Genomic DNA, 14705 nt, shown 5'->3' with positions numbered 1-14705 from the left:
TAGAGCAACAGACTCTTTTTCCAGGCTAAGTGAAGATCTTCTAAATTAGTGAGACGCCATTTCCTCTCCAACTTACGGGTTGTCTGCTTTAAGCTACGAGTTTGTGAGTTATACCACGGAGTCAGGCACTTCTGATTTAAAGCTCTCTTTTTCAGAGGAGCTACAGCATCCAAAGTTGTCTTCAATGAGGATGTAAAACTATTGACGAGATACTCTATCTCACTTACAGAGTTTAGGTAGCTACTCTGCACTGTGTTGGTATATGGCATTAGAGAACATAAAGAAGGAATCATATCCTTAAACCTAGTTACAGCGCTTTCTGAAAGACTTCTAGTGTAATGAAACTTATTCCCCACTGCTGGGTAGTCCATCAGAGTAAATGTAAATGTTATTAAGAAATGATCAGACAGAAGGGAGTTTTCAGGGAACACTGTTAAGTCTTCTGTTTCCATACCATAAGTCAGAACAAGATCTAAGATATGATTAAAGTGGTGGGTGGACTCATTTACTTTTTGAGCAAAGCCAATAGAGTCTAATAATAGATTAAATGCAGTGTTGAGGCTGTCATTCTCAGCATCTGTGTGGATGTTAAAATCGCCCACTATAATTATCTTATCTGAGCTAAGCACTAAGTCAGACAAAAGGTCTGAAAATTCACAGAGAAACTCACAGTAACAACCAGGTGGACGATAGATAATAACAAATAAAACTGGTTTTTGGGACTTCCAATTTGGATGGACAAGACTAAGAGTCAAGCTTTCAAATGAATTAAAGCTCTGTCTGGGTTTTTGATTAATTAATAAGCTGGAATGGAAGATTGCTGCTAATCCTCCGCCCCGGCCCGTGCTACGAGCTTTCTGACAGTTAGTGTGACTCGGGGGTGTTGACTCATTTAAACTAACATATTCATCCTGCTGTAACCAGGTTTCTGTAAGGCAGAATAAATCAATATGTTGATCAATTATTATATCATTTACCAACAGGGACTTAGAAGAGAGAGACCTAATGTTTAATAGACCACATTTAACTGTTTTAGTCTGTGGTTGTTTTGAAACACAAGGTTCGGTCAGATCGGCACACAGAAATGATCACACAGACTGCATTTTGCTAGAATAAAAAGGCGTATATTTATTCCCCACAAAAGCAGTTACATCAAACACAAGTGGTTGCAGCGCATTTTTCTCTTACCGTGACGCCTTTAAGGTGGAGAGCCAACACCTTCAGCAGAGTGCGCCTGTCAACCGGCTGGGCGTTCGTACGTTAACCCGCAGAAGACTCTGTTGAAGCATGGTTCTACTCCCTTTTTTCTAGTGTGTCCGCGAAGGGAGGGTGAGTGGCCAACTCAACCTCCCTGGCGCACATAATTTCTTTAATCAACAGGCATCTGAAAGTTATTTTCTCTCTCTTACAAAGACATAATAAAAGCAGCTCTTCGCTCCCAGTTCCGAATGATCCCAGCATGCTTCACTCCCAGTCGTTAGTGGCTACAAAAAACAAAGTCGTGCTATCAGTGTAATAATAACAAGTACATCCAGCTCTTCGCTCCCAGTTCAGACTGACCCCAGAGTGCTAAAACAAAATTAAATAACAAATACATTCTCAGGGTTACTTTAAGACAGGTGCAAAACAGCACAATAACATTTTTATTATACAGTGGTGCAGTTGAAGGTGCTATATTATTTTTTCTTTTTGAATTTTTATGCTTAAATAGATTTTTGCTGGTTATTGGTGGTCTGGGAGCAGACACCGTCTCTACGGGGATGGGGTAATGAGGGGATGGCAGGGGGAGAGAAGCTGCAGAGAGGTGTGTAAGACTACAACTCTGCTTCCTGGTCCCAACCCTGGATAGTCACGGTTTGGAGGATTTAAGAAAATTGGCCAGATTTCTAGAAATGAGAGCTGCTCCATCCAAAGTGGGATGGATGCCGTCTCCCCTAACAAGACCAGGTTTTCCCCAGAAGCTTTGCCAATTATCTATGAAGCCCACCTCATTTTTTGGACACCACTCAGACAGCCAGCAATTCAAGGAGAACATGCGGCTAAACATGTCACTCCCGGTCCGATTGGGGAGGGGCCCAGAGAAAACTACAGAGTCCGACATTGTTTTTGCAAAGTTACACACCGATTTAATGTTAATTTTAGTGACCTCCGATTGGCGTAACCGGGTGTCATTACTGCCGACGTGAATTACAATCTTACCAAATTTACGCTTAGCCTTAGCCAGCAGTTTCAAATTTCCTTCAATGTCGCCTGCTCTGGCCCCCGGAAGACAATTGACTATGGCTGCTGGTGTCGCTAACTTCACATTTCTCAAAACAGAGTCGCCAATAACCAGAGTTTGTTCCTCGGCGGGTGTGTCGTCGAGTGGGGAAAAACGGTTAGAAATGTGAACGGGTTGGCGGTGTACACGGGGCTTCTGTTTAGAACTACGCTTCCTCCTCACAGTCACCCAGTCGGCCTGCTTTCCCGGCTGCTCGGGATCTGCCAGGGGGTAACTAACGGCGGCTAAGCTACCTTGGTCCGCACCGACTACAGGGGCCTGGCTAGCTGTAGAATTTTCCACGGTGCAGAGCCAAGTCTCCAATTCGCCCAGCCTGGCCTCCAAAGCTATGAATAAGCTACACTTATTACAAGTACCGTTACTGCTAAAGGAGGCCGAGGAATAACTAAACATTTCACACCCAGAGCAGAAAAGTGCAGGAGAGACAGGAGAAGCTGCCATGCTAAACCGGCTAAGAGCTAGTAGCTACGCTAAGCTAGCGGATTCCTAAAAACACGCAAAGTGAATAATGTGTAAATAATTTAGAGGTGATTCAGCAGGAGTGCTTTAGTTAAGGCACGTAAAGATTACACTGGGAAACAAATCGTAATCTAGATAACTAGATCAATCTAACTGCGCAGATTAAACAGCTAACAGATACAGAAAAACACCGCTGTGCTCCGGAACAGGAAGTGATACAATACCGCAGTGAGAGTACCGCAGTGTTGCTGTACTTGTCCAAGTCAGACTGTGAATGGGTTTCATTAGTGTAGCATCCTCTTAAAAATGACAAAAAACTGCAAAATTTCTAATACAGGCATGGTTAGTGTATTTGTGTGTAGCTATGTGTATCTACAACTGACATTGTAGCCAAGTGCTTGCTCACAGGGGGTCGTTTTGACCGTTGGGGTTTTACATAATTATTGTATGGCCTTGCCTTGCAATATAAAGCGCCTTGGGGCAACTGTTTGTTGTGATTTGGCGCTATATAAAAAAATTGATTGATTGATTGATTGTACTTGTCAGGTAGGATAATACAGACTATAATGACAACATGACAGCATTGTTTTAACAGTATGCTTTCACTCACTGGGTCAGCAGGACCACAGAATTCACGGAATGTCTTTGGTGCATCTGTGCCACGAATCTCAAGAACCACACAGGATCCAGAGCACAGCTCAGTCACCATACTCTGCAAGCAAGAAACAGAAATACACTTTAAAATGTAATCATTCCTGTACAAATCTCTTTCAGTTGTCCAAACAAATCAAAAGGCATGCTATCTTTAATACTCCTTACTCAGAAGAAAGTATAAATTAATTTTAATTTGTCATCCGATGAAGAAAAATGATAATGCTGAAGCACAAAAATGATCAGTTAATGAAGAACAAATGGGACTACAATATATCAGACCACAAAAGAAAATACACACACAGTATACATAGCTGGGGTACTCGGCGCTGCCCGGGTTAACCTGTTTTAGACATAAGCCAAATGCCAATCATTTTAATCAAAACAATTGCCCAACATTTGTTCTTGTAATGCTGATGTCTTATAAATATAATAGTTAATGGGCTAAAGTTTGTCCAGCAGAACTATGAGGGGTGGACTCCCCAAACTAAGTGGAAATACTTGGTTAAAAGACAAACACATTTGAAGTCCTTCATGCAGACTTTGTTTTGCAATCAAATTTATAACAAAATTACACACAAAAGGTAGGTAACAGTAAATGTAAATATCAATGAATCAAAATTGAGGTAGTGGTGTATTTCACTGTTTTTATATTGCAGTTTTACAAACATAAAATGAATGTATTCAGACAGGAAGGCAAACTGGGTTGTACAGGACAGTCAGGTGTTTATCAGCTGACAACATAAAGTAACTGAAGAAAGGGATTAAATAAACAGAGATGGCCAACACATATACAGGGCTAGAAATTTGAATCCGCCTGGTCATACCCACAGCCTCAGCCTAAGCACATTGTTATTTTGCTGAGTGTGCTGTGCTGAGTGTGCTGTAGAAAGGGATTAAATAAACAGAGATGGCCAACACATATACAGGGCTGGAAATTTTAATCTGCCTGGTCATACCCACAGCCGGCTATTTTGGGGGTAATTTTCAGTTCAACTTTTAAAAAAATGGTACCAGTTTGTTCCCCATGTCACGAGGATTCAGAATATATATAGTTTTTAGGGCTACATATTACAGTTTGGGAGTTTATCCCGGACAGACAGAAGTGGCAGCATGAAAAGCAAATGGTACAACACTGTATGGTCTTACTTAAATGGCTATTTTGGGGGTAATTTTCAGGTCAACCTTTAAAAAAAATGGTACCAGTTTGTTCCCCATGTCACGAGGATTCAGAATATATATAGTTTTTAGGGCTACATATTATAGTTTGGGAGTTTATCCAAAACAGACAGAAGTGGCAGCATGAAAAGCAAATGGTACAACACTGTATGGTCTTAAATAAATGGCTATTTTGGGGGTAATTTTCAGTTCAACTTTTAAAAAAAGGTACCAGTTTGTTCCCTATGTCATGAGGATTCAGAATATATATAGTTTTTAGGGCTACATATTATAATTTGAGAGTTTATCGCACATGGTACAAAACTGTATGGTCTTACATAAATGGCTATTTTAGGGGTAATTTTCAGTTCAACTTTTAAACAAATGGTACCAGTTTGTTCCCCTTGTCATGATTCAGAATATGTATAGTTTTTAGGGCTACATATTATGGTTTGGGAGTTTATCGCACATGGTACAACACTGTATTATTCTTTGTCTTTCGGCTGTTCCCGTTAGGGGTCGCCACAGCAGATCAATCGTTTCCATCTCACCCTGTCCTCTGTATCTTCCTCTGTCACACCAACCACCTGCATGTCCTCTCTCAGCACATCCATGAACCTCCTCTTTGGTCTCCCTCTTCTCCTCCTGCCTGGTGGATCCATCCTCAGCATCCTTCTCCCTATATACCTTGGGTCCCTCCTCTGCACATGTCCAAACCATCTCAATCTCGCCTCTCTGACTTTGTCTCCAAATCATCCCACCTGACATGTCCCTCTGATATGTTCATTCCTAATCTTGTCCATTCTTGTCACTCCCAAAGAGAATCTCAACATCTTCAGCTCTGCCACCTCCAGCTCCGCCTCCTGTCTTTTTGTTAGTGCCACCGTCTCTAAACCATACAACATAGCTGGTCTCACTACTGTTTTGTAAACTTTCCCCTTCACTCTTGCTGATATTCACAAATCACTCCTGCCACCTTTCTCCACCCACTCCACCCTGCCTGCACTCTCTTCTTCACCTCTCTACCACACACTCCATTACTTTAAACAGTTGACCCAATATTTAAACTCATCTACTTTCACCACTTCTACTCCTTGTAACTGCACTATTCCACTGGGTTCCCTCTCATTCACAAACATTGGGGGTAATTTTCAGTTCAACTTTTAAAAAAATGGTACCAGTTTGTTCCCCATGTGACGATTCAGAATATATATAGATTTAGGGCTACATATTATAGTTTGGGAGTTTAACACACATGGTACAACACTGTATGGTCTTACATAAATGGCTATTTTGGGGGTAATTTTCAGTTCAACTTTTAAAAAGCTCCCTGCTCCCAGACCACCAATAACCAGCAAAAATCTATTTAAGCATAAAAATTCAAAAAGAAAAAATAATATAGCACCTTCAACTGCACCACAGACTAAAACAGTTAAATGTGGTCTATTAAACATTAGGTCTCTCTCTTCTAAGTCCCTGTTGGTAAATGATATAATAATTGATCAACATATTGATTTATTCTGCCTAACAGAAACCTGGTTACAGCAGGATGAATATGTTAGTTTAAATGAGTCAACACCCCTGAGTCACACTAACTGTCAGAATGCTCGTAGCACGGGCCGGGGCGGAGGATTAGCAGCAATCTTCCATTCCAGCTTATTAATTAATCAAAAACCCAGACAGAGCTTTAATTCATTTGAAAGCTTGTCTCTTAGTCTTGTCCATCCAAATTGGAAGTCCCAAAAACCAGTTTTATTTGTTATTATCTATCGTCCACCTGGTCGTTACTGTGAGTTTCTCTGTGAATTTTCAGACCTTTTGTCTGACTTAGTGCTTAGCTCAGATAAGATAATTATAGTGGGCGATTTTAACATCCACACAGATGCTGAGAATGACAGCCTCAACACTGCATTTAATCTATTATTAGACTCTATTGGCTTTGCTCAAAAAGTAAATGAGTCCACCCACCACTTTAATCATATCTTAGATCTTGTTCTGACTTATGGTATGGAAATAGAAGACTTAACAGTATTCCCTGAAAACTCCCTTCTGTCTGATCATTTCTTAATAACATTTACATTTACTCTGACGGACTACCCAGCAGTGGGGAATAAGTTTCATTACACTAGAAGTCTTTCAGAAAGCGCTGTAACTAGGTTTAAGGATATGATTCCTTCTTTATGTTCTCTAATGCCATATACCAACAGTGCAGAGTAGCTACCTAAACTCTGTAAGGGAGATAGAGTATCTCGTCAATAGTTTTACATCCTCATTGAAGACAACTTTGGATGCTGTAGCTCCTCTGAAAAAGAGAGCTTTAAATCAGAAGTGTCTGACTCCGTGGTATAACTCACAAACTCGTAGCTTAAAGCAGATAACCCGTAAGTTGGAGGGGAAATGGCGTCTCACTAATTTAGAAGATCTTCACTTAGCCTGGAAAAAGAGTCTGTTGCTCTATAAAAAAGCCCTCTGTAAAGCTAGGACATCTTTCTACTCATCACTAATTGAAGAAAATAAGAACAACCCCAGGTTTCTTTTCAGCACTGTAGCCAGGCTGACAAAGAGTCAGAGCTCTATTGAGCTGAGTATTCCATTAACTTTAACTAGTAATGACTTCATGACTTTCTTTGCTAACAAAATTTTAACTATTAGAGAAAAAATTACTCATAACCATCCCAAAGACATAACGTTATCTTTGGCTGCTTTCAGTGATGCCGGTATTTGGTTAGACTCTTTCTCTCCGATTGTTCTGAGTTATTTTCATTAGTTACTTCATCCAAACCATCAACATGTTTATTAGACCCCATTCCTACCAGGCTGCTCAAGGAAGCCCTACCATTATTTAATGCTTCGATCTTAAATATGATCAATCTATCTTTGTTAGTTGGCTATGTACCACAGGCTTTTAAGGTGGCAGTAATTAAACCATTACTTAAAAAGCCATCACTTGACCCAGCTATCTTAGCTAATTATAGGCCAATCTCCAACCTTCCTTTTCTCTCAAAAATTCTTGAAAGGGTAGTTGTAAAACAGCTAACTGATCATCTGCAGAGGAATGGTCTATTTGAAGAGTTTCAGTCAGGTTTTAGAATTCATCATAGTACAGAAACAGCATTAGTGAAGGTTACAAATGATCTTCTTATGGCCTCGGACAGTGGACTCATCTCTGTGCTTGTTCTGTTAGACCTCAGTGCTGCTTTTGATACTGTTGACCATAAAATTTTATTACAGAGATTAGAGCATGCCATAGGTATTAAAGGCACTGCGCTGCGGTGGTTTGAATCATATTTGTCTAATAGATTACAGTTTGTTCATGTAAATGGGGAATCTTCTTCACAGACTAAAGTTAATTATGGAGTTCCACAAGGTTCTGTGCTAGGACCAATTTTATTCACTTTATACATGCTTCCCTTAGGCAGTATTATTAGACGGTATTGCTTAAATTTTCATTGTTACGCAGATGATACCCAGCTTTATCTATCCATGAAGCCAGAGGACACACACCAATTAGCTAAACTGCAGGATTGTCTTACAGACATAAAGACATGGATGACCTCTAATTTCCTGCTTTTAAACTCAGATAAAACTGAAGTTATTGTACTTGGCCCCACAAATCTTAGAAACATGGTGTCTAACCAGATCCTTACTCTGGATGGCATTACCCTGACCTCTAGTAATACTGTGAGAAATCTTGGAGTCATTTTTGATCAGGATATGTCATTCAAAGCGCATATTAAACAAATATGTAGGACTGCTTTTTTGCATTTACGCAATATCTCTAAAATCAGAAAGGTCTTGTCTCAGAGTGATGCTGAAAAACTAATTCATGCATTTATTTCCTCTAGACTGGACTATTGTAATTCATTATTATCAGGTTGTCCTAAAAGTTCCCTAAAAAGCCTTCAGTTAATTCAAAATGCTGCAGCTAGAGTACTGACGGGGACTAGAAGGAGAGAGCATATCTCACCCATATTGGCCTCTCTTCATTGGCTTCCTGTTAATTCTAGAATAGAATTTAAAATTCTTCTTCTTACTTATAAGGTTTTGAATAATCAGGTCCCATCTTATCTTAGGGACCTCGTAGTACCATATCACCCCAATAGAGCGCTTCGCTCTCAGACTGCAGGCTTACTTGTAGTTCCTAGGGTTTGTAAGAGTAGAATGGGAGGCAGAGCCTTCAGCTTTCAGGCTCCTCTCCTGTGGAACCAGCTCCCAATTCAGATCAGGGAGACAGACACCCTCTCTACTTTTAAGATTAGGCTTAAAACTTTCCTTTTTGCTAAAGCTTATAGTTAGGGCTGGATCAGGTGACCCTGAACCATCCCTTAGTTATGCTGCTATAGACGTAGACTGCTGGGGGGTTCCCATGATGCACTGTTTCTTTCTCTTTTTGGTCTGTATGCACCACTCTGCATTTAATCATTAGTGATCGATCTCTGTTCCCCTCCACAGCATGTCTTTTTCCTGGTTCTCTCCCTCAGCCCCAACCAGTCCCAGCAGAAGACTGCCCCTCCCTGAGCCTGGTTCTGCTGGAGGTTTCTTCCTGTTAAAAGGGAGTTTTTCCTTCCCACTGTAGCCAAGTGCTTGCTCACAGGGGGTCGTTTTGACCGTTGGGGTTTTACATAATTATTGTATGGCCTTGCCTTACAATATAAAGCGCCTTGGGGCAACTGTTTGTTGTGATTTGGCGCTATATAAAAAAAATTGATTGATTGATTGATTGATTGAAAAACAATGGTACCAGTTTGTTCTCCATGTCATGAGGATTCAGAATATATAGTTTTTAGGGCTACATATTATAGTTTGTGAGTTTATCCTGGACGGACAGAATATATATATATATATATATATATATATATATATATATATATATATATATATATATATATATATATATATATATATATATATATATGTATGTATGTGTGTGTGTGTGTGTATATATATATATATACAGTTGTGCTCATACGTTTACATACCCTGGCAGAATTTTATATTTTATGGCCAGTGAGTTTCTGGACTTCTGACAGACCCTTGCATCTTTCATCCAGTGCTGTACTGATAGTCATAGGGAAAGCAATAGAATTGTCAAAGGAGCTGCAGGAAAAGGAAACTGAACTGTATAAAACAGGAAAGGGATATAAGATCCAAAGGATCCAAAAAAGTAAAGATCCAAGGACCTAAGAATGCCAATCAGCAGTGTTCAAAATCTAATTAAGAAGTGGAATATGAAAGAAACCAAACCACGGTCAGGTAGACCAACAGAAATTTCAACAACTACCGAGAAAATTGTTTGGGATGCAAACAAAAACCCACAAATAACTACAGCTGAAATACATAAGTGGTGTGGCTGTTTCAAGATGCACAATAAGGAGGCACTTGAAGACAAATGGGCTGCATGGTCGAGCCGCAAGAAGAAAGCCATTACTACGGAAATGCCACAAAGTATCCCACTTGCAATATGCTAGAGAACAAAGTCATTTGGAGTGATGAGACCAAAACTGAACTTTTTGGCCACAACCATAAATGTTGTATTTGGAGAGGAGTCAACAAGGCCTATGATGAAAGGTACACCATTTCACTCTGTGAAACACAGAGGCAGATCTCTGATGTTTTGGGGATGTGTGAGCTACAAAGGCATAGGAAACGTGGTTAAAATTGATGGTAGGATGAAGGCAGCATGTTATCAGAAAATACTGGAGGAAAATTTGCACTCATCAGCCTGGAAGCTGCGCATGGGACATACTTGGATGTTCTAACATGACAACATCCCAAAACACAAGGCCAAGTCTACCTGTCATTGGCTATAGCAGAATAAAGTGAAGGTTTTGGAGTGGCCATTTCATTCTCCTGACCTCAATATAATTGAGCCACTCTGGGGAGATTTCAAATGTGCAGTTCATGCAAGACAGCCCAGGAATTTACAGGAACTGGAGGCCTTTTGCTGAGAAGAATGGGCAACTTTACCACTAAAGAAAATAAAGAGCCTTATCCACAGCTACTACAACAGACTTCAAGCTGTTACTGATGTTAATAAAGGGGGCAATACACGGTATTAAGAATTGGTGTATGTAAACCTTTGATCATGGTCATTTGGGTAGTTTCTGTTGTCATTAATGATTTAACAAGAGAAAACGCAGTTGTTTGACAATAAATGGTTTCAGACAACCACTAAAGTTTTTGTGTTATCATTAATATTCTCTGAAAAATGGCCCAAAAAAAAAAAAAAAAAATTCTGCCAGGGTATGAAAAGAAAGAACGAACAAAAGAAAGCGCGAGCTAGCTAGCTAGATAGCTAGGGCTTTGGTAAGCAATGGAAGTGTGGCACAGTTACATTCTGTGTCATCGTGCTGATTTTTAGGGTGGAGGTTTAGGGTGTTCACTCTTGCTTAAATTTAATTATGCTTAAATTTATGTAAATTCATCAGTTTGCAGCCACACACACAGTGATTTCTCTTGTGTCCACTGCTTTCCTGTGTAAGCTCACAAAGCAGGCATCTACCAGTGATTCAACATGCAGGACTCACATGTCATTGGTCTGGTTAACTGTCACTCAAAAAATAAAATAAAATAAAATAAAGCACCGTTATTGGTGGAATCTCATAAAGCAGATATTGCTTGATAATTCAGCATGCAAGACTCGCATGTCATCGATCTGATTAACTGTCACTCAAAAAACAAAACACCGTTATTGGTGGAATCTCGTAAAGCGGACATCTCTTGATAATTCAACATGCCAGACTTGCATGTCTGATTAACTGTCACACACACACAAAAAGTGCTGCAATTGGTGGAATATCTGACGTCACGCAAAGGTTTAAGAGCACCATTTCCGTGAGTAAAGTTGCTTTTTTCCCCCATGGGGATAGCTCAAAAACGCCTTCAGCTGACTCTGTTCACGTGAATAGTGAGGATGTGCAAGCGAAAAACAAAGCCTGCAGATCAGAGGACGATTTTGTTGTTTTGTGTGCCATCTCTGTTAAGGTGGCAGTAATTAAACCATTACTTAAAAAGCCATCACTTGACCCAGCTATCTTAGCTAATTATAGGCCAATCTCCAACCTTCCTTTTCTCTCAAAAATTCTTGAAAGGGTAGTTGTAAAACAGCTAACTGATCATCTGCAGAGGAATGGTCTATTTGAAGAGTTTCAGTCAGGTTTTAGAATTCATCATAGTACAGAAACAGCATTAGTGAAGGTTACAAATGATCTTCTTATGGCCTCGGACAGTGGACTCATCTCTGTGCTTGTTCTGTTAGACCTCAGTGCTGCTTTTGATACTGTTGACCATAAAATTTTATTACAGAGATTAGAGCATGCCATAGGTATTAAAGGCACTGCGCTGCGGTGGTTTGAATCATATTTGTCTAATAGATTACAATTTGTTCATGTAAATGGGGAATCTTCTTCACAGACTAAAGTTAATTATGGAGTTCCACAAGGTTCTGTGCTAGGACCAATTTTATTCACTTTATACATGCTACCCTTAGGCAGTATTATTAGACAGTATTGCTTAAATTTTCATTGTTACGCAGATGATACCCAGCTTTATCTATCCATGAAGCCAGAGGACACACACCAATTAGCTAAACTGCAGGATTGTCTTACAGACATAAAGATATGGATGACCTCTAATTTCCTGCTTTTAAACTCAGATAAAACTGAAGTTATTGTACTTGGCCCCACAAATCTTAGAAACATGGTGTCTAACCAGATCCTTACTGTGGATGGCATTACCCTGACCTCTAGTAATACTGTGAGAAATCTTGGAGTCATTTTTGATCAGGATATGTCATTCAAAGCGCATATTAAACAAATATGTAGGACTGCTTTTTTGCATTTACGCACTATCTCTAAAATCAGAAAGGTCTTGTCTCAGAGTGATGCTGAAAAACTAATTCATGCATTTATTTCCTCTAGGCTGGACTATTGTAATTCATTATTATCAGGTTGTCCTAAAAGTTCCCTAAAAAGCATTCAGTTAATTCAAAATGCTGCAGCTAGAGTACTGACGGGGACTAGAATAAGAGAGCATATCTCACCCATATTGGCCTCTCTTCATTGGCTTCCTGTTAATTCTAGAATAGAATTTAAAATTCTTCTTCTCACTTATAAGGTTTTGAATAATCAGGTCCCATCTTATCTTAGGGACCTCGTAGTACCATATCACCCCAATAGAGCGCTTCGCTCTCAGACTGCAGGCTTACTTGTAGTTCCTAGGGTTTGTAAGAGTAGAATGGGAGGCAGAGCCTTCAGCTTTCAGGCTCCTCTCCTGTGGAACCAGCTCCCAATTCAGATCAGGGAGACAGACACCCTCTCTACTTTTAAGATTAGGCTTAAAACTTTCCTTTTTGCTAAAGCTTAGAGTTAGGGCTGGATCAGGTGACCCTGAACCATCCCTTAGTTATGCTGCTATAGACGTAGACTGCTGGGGGGTTCCCATGATGCACTGTTTCTTTCTCTTTTTGCTCTGTATGCACCACTCTGCATTTAATCATTAGTGATCGATCTCTGCTCCCCTCCACAGCATGTCTTTTTCCTGGTTCTCTCCCTCAGCCCCAACCAGTCCCAGCAGAAGACTGCCCCTCCCTGAGCCTGGTTTTGCTGGAGGTTTCTTCCTGTTAAAAGGGAGTTTTTCCTTCCCACTGTAGCCAAGTGCTTGCTCACAGGGGGTCGTTTTGACCGTTGGGGTTTTACATAATTATTGTATGGCCTTGCCTTACAATATAAAGCGCCTTGGGGCAACTGTTTGTTGTGATTTGGCGCTATATAAAAAAATTGATTGATTGATTGATTGATTGATCTCTGGTGGCTCACACCATCTGTGAAACAGAGAACCGCCGGAACCTCCAGGATGCTGAGCTCAGCGACCGTAGTGGGAGCTAGAGCTTATTCTCCTGTTTGAATTTTTTTTTAAAAAGGATCAGAGACCTGGAAGTTTGAGGGTTTGGTGCAGTATCTTAGCTGTTCCTAGGACTGCACTCTTCTGGACAGAGTCTTCTGATATTGTATATGAAATCTACTGAAACCACCCTTCCAATTTGGGGGTTACAGCTCCTAGTGCTCCTATTACCAATGAGAACACTTTGGACTTTACCTTCCACATCTGCTCCAGTTGATCCTTCAGCTCTTGGTACTTCTCGATTTTCTCGTGCTCCTTTTTCCTGATGTTGCTGTCAGTGGAAATGGCCAAATCCATCACAACTGCTGTCTTTTTCCCTTGTCAACCACCACTATGTCTGGTTGGTTGGCCAGCAGCTGCTCCCTGTTGTTTTCACCCACCTTGGATAGTGTCTCCCATTGGGACTTGTAATCCCTATAGAGCACAGATGTCCTTGTACATGATTTCTGTTGTGTGGGCCGCTGAAGAGGAGGTACTGCTGGCCCACCACCACCAGAGGGCGCCCTGCCTGGAGTGCGGGCTCCAGGCACCAGAGGGCGCTGCCGCCTCACAGGAGCAGCCAAGATGACAGCCGTCACCTATCAACTGAGACAGCTGACATCCATCAGCGGAGGGGTATATCAGCTGGACGGCATCTCCACCTCATTGCCGAGATATCGCTCTACCAAGGAGGTAACGAACTCAGCCAGCCATACGGAGTAATACCTTGTTGCTTGTGTATAAAACAACTGAAGACTGAGAAGGACGTATTTGGATAAGTACTCTTATTCCCACATTACAGTGTTGTGTCTGATTAGAGGTGGAGGTGGTGTTTTCCACCCCACGTGTTGTTGGGTGCAGCCGCACCCACATCTGACTGTTTCTCTTCCTCGCCAGCAGTACCGGATCCGACGAGCGGAGGCGGTGACCACCTGGGAGTTCGGGACTTGGCGGCTCCAGTATTCCCGGGGTTCGGTGGTGGAGGAAATCGGGTGGTTCCGGTTCGACTTGGACAGACGTCTCCTATCGTCGAGCCTGCCCACACGACACCGTTGGAATTCGAGTTGTGACCGAAATTGTAATTTGTTGTGTTTGTTGTGCGTGTTCACAACAGTAAAGCTTTGTTATTTGACTTTCTTCATTGTCCGTTCATTTGCGCCCCCTGTTGTGGGTCAGTGTACTTACACTTTCCCAACAGATTTCCGACACTTGTGTCAGTTGTCTCTCATTGTATGCTGTCACAACTTGCATCTTGTTACTATGTGCTGGACTGTCT

General features: G+C 41.0%; 1 protein-coding gene across 2 annotated transcripts in view; it reads right to left on the bottom strand.

Annotated features, from left to right (window-relative positions):
- Positions 1-14705, bottom strand: part of nme7 (NME/NM23 family member 7) — a 137398-nt gene that overhangs the window by 49634 nt on the left and 73059 nt on the right. For both annotated transcript variants that reach the window (XM_034180654.1, XM_034180652.1), the window contains exon 10: positions 3351-3452. In XM_034180654.1, the coding sequence (XP_034036545.1) occupies positions 3351-3452 (102 nt within the window). The remainder of the gene's footprint in view (positions 1-3350; positions 3453-14705) is intronic.

Source organism: Thalassophryne amazonica, chromosome 10 (assembly GCF_902500255.1).
Source record: "Thalassophryne amazonica chromosome 10, fThaAma1.1, whole genome shotgun sequence".
Classification (NCBI taxonomy): Eukaryota; Metazoa; Chordata; class Actinopteri; order Batrachoidiformes; family Batrachoididae; genus Thalassophryne; species Thalassophryne amazonica.
The sequence above is the reverse complement of the archived record's forward strand: the minus strand, read 5'-3'. Positions and strand labels throughout refer to the sequence as shown.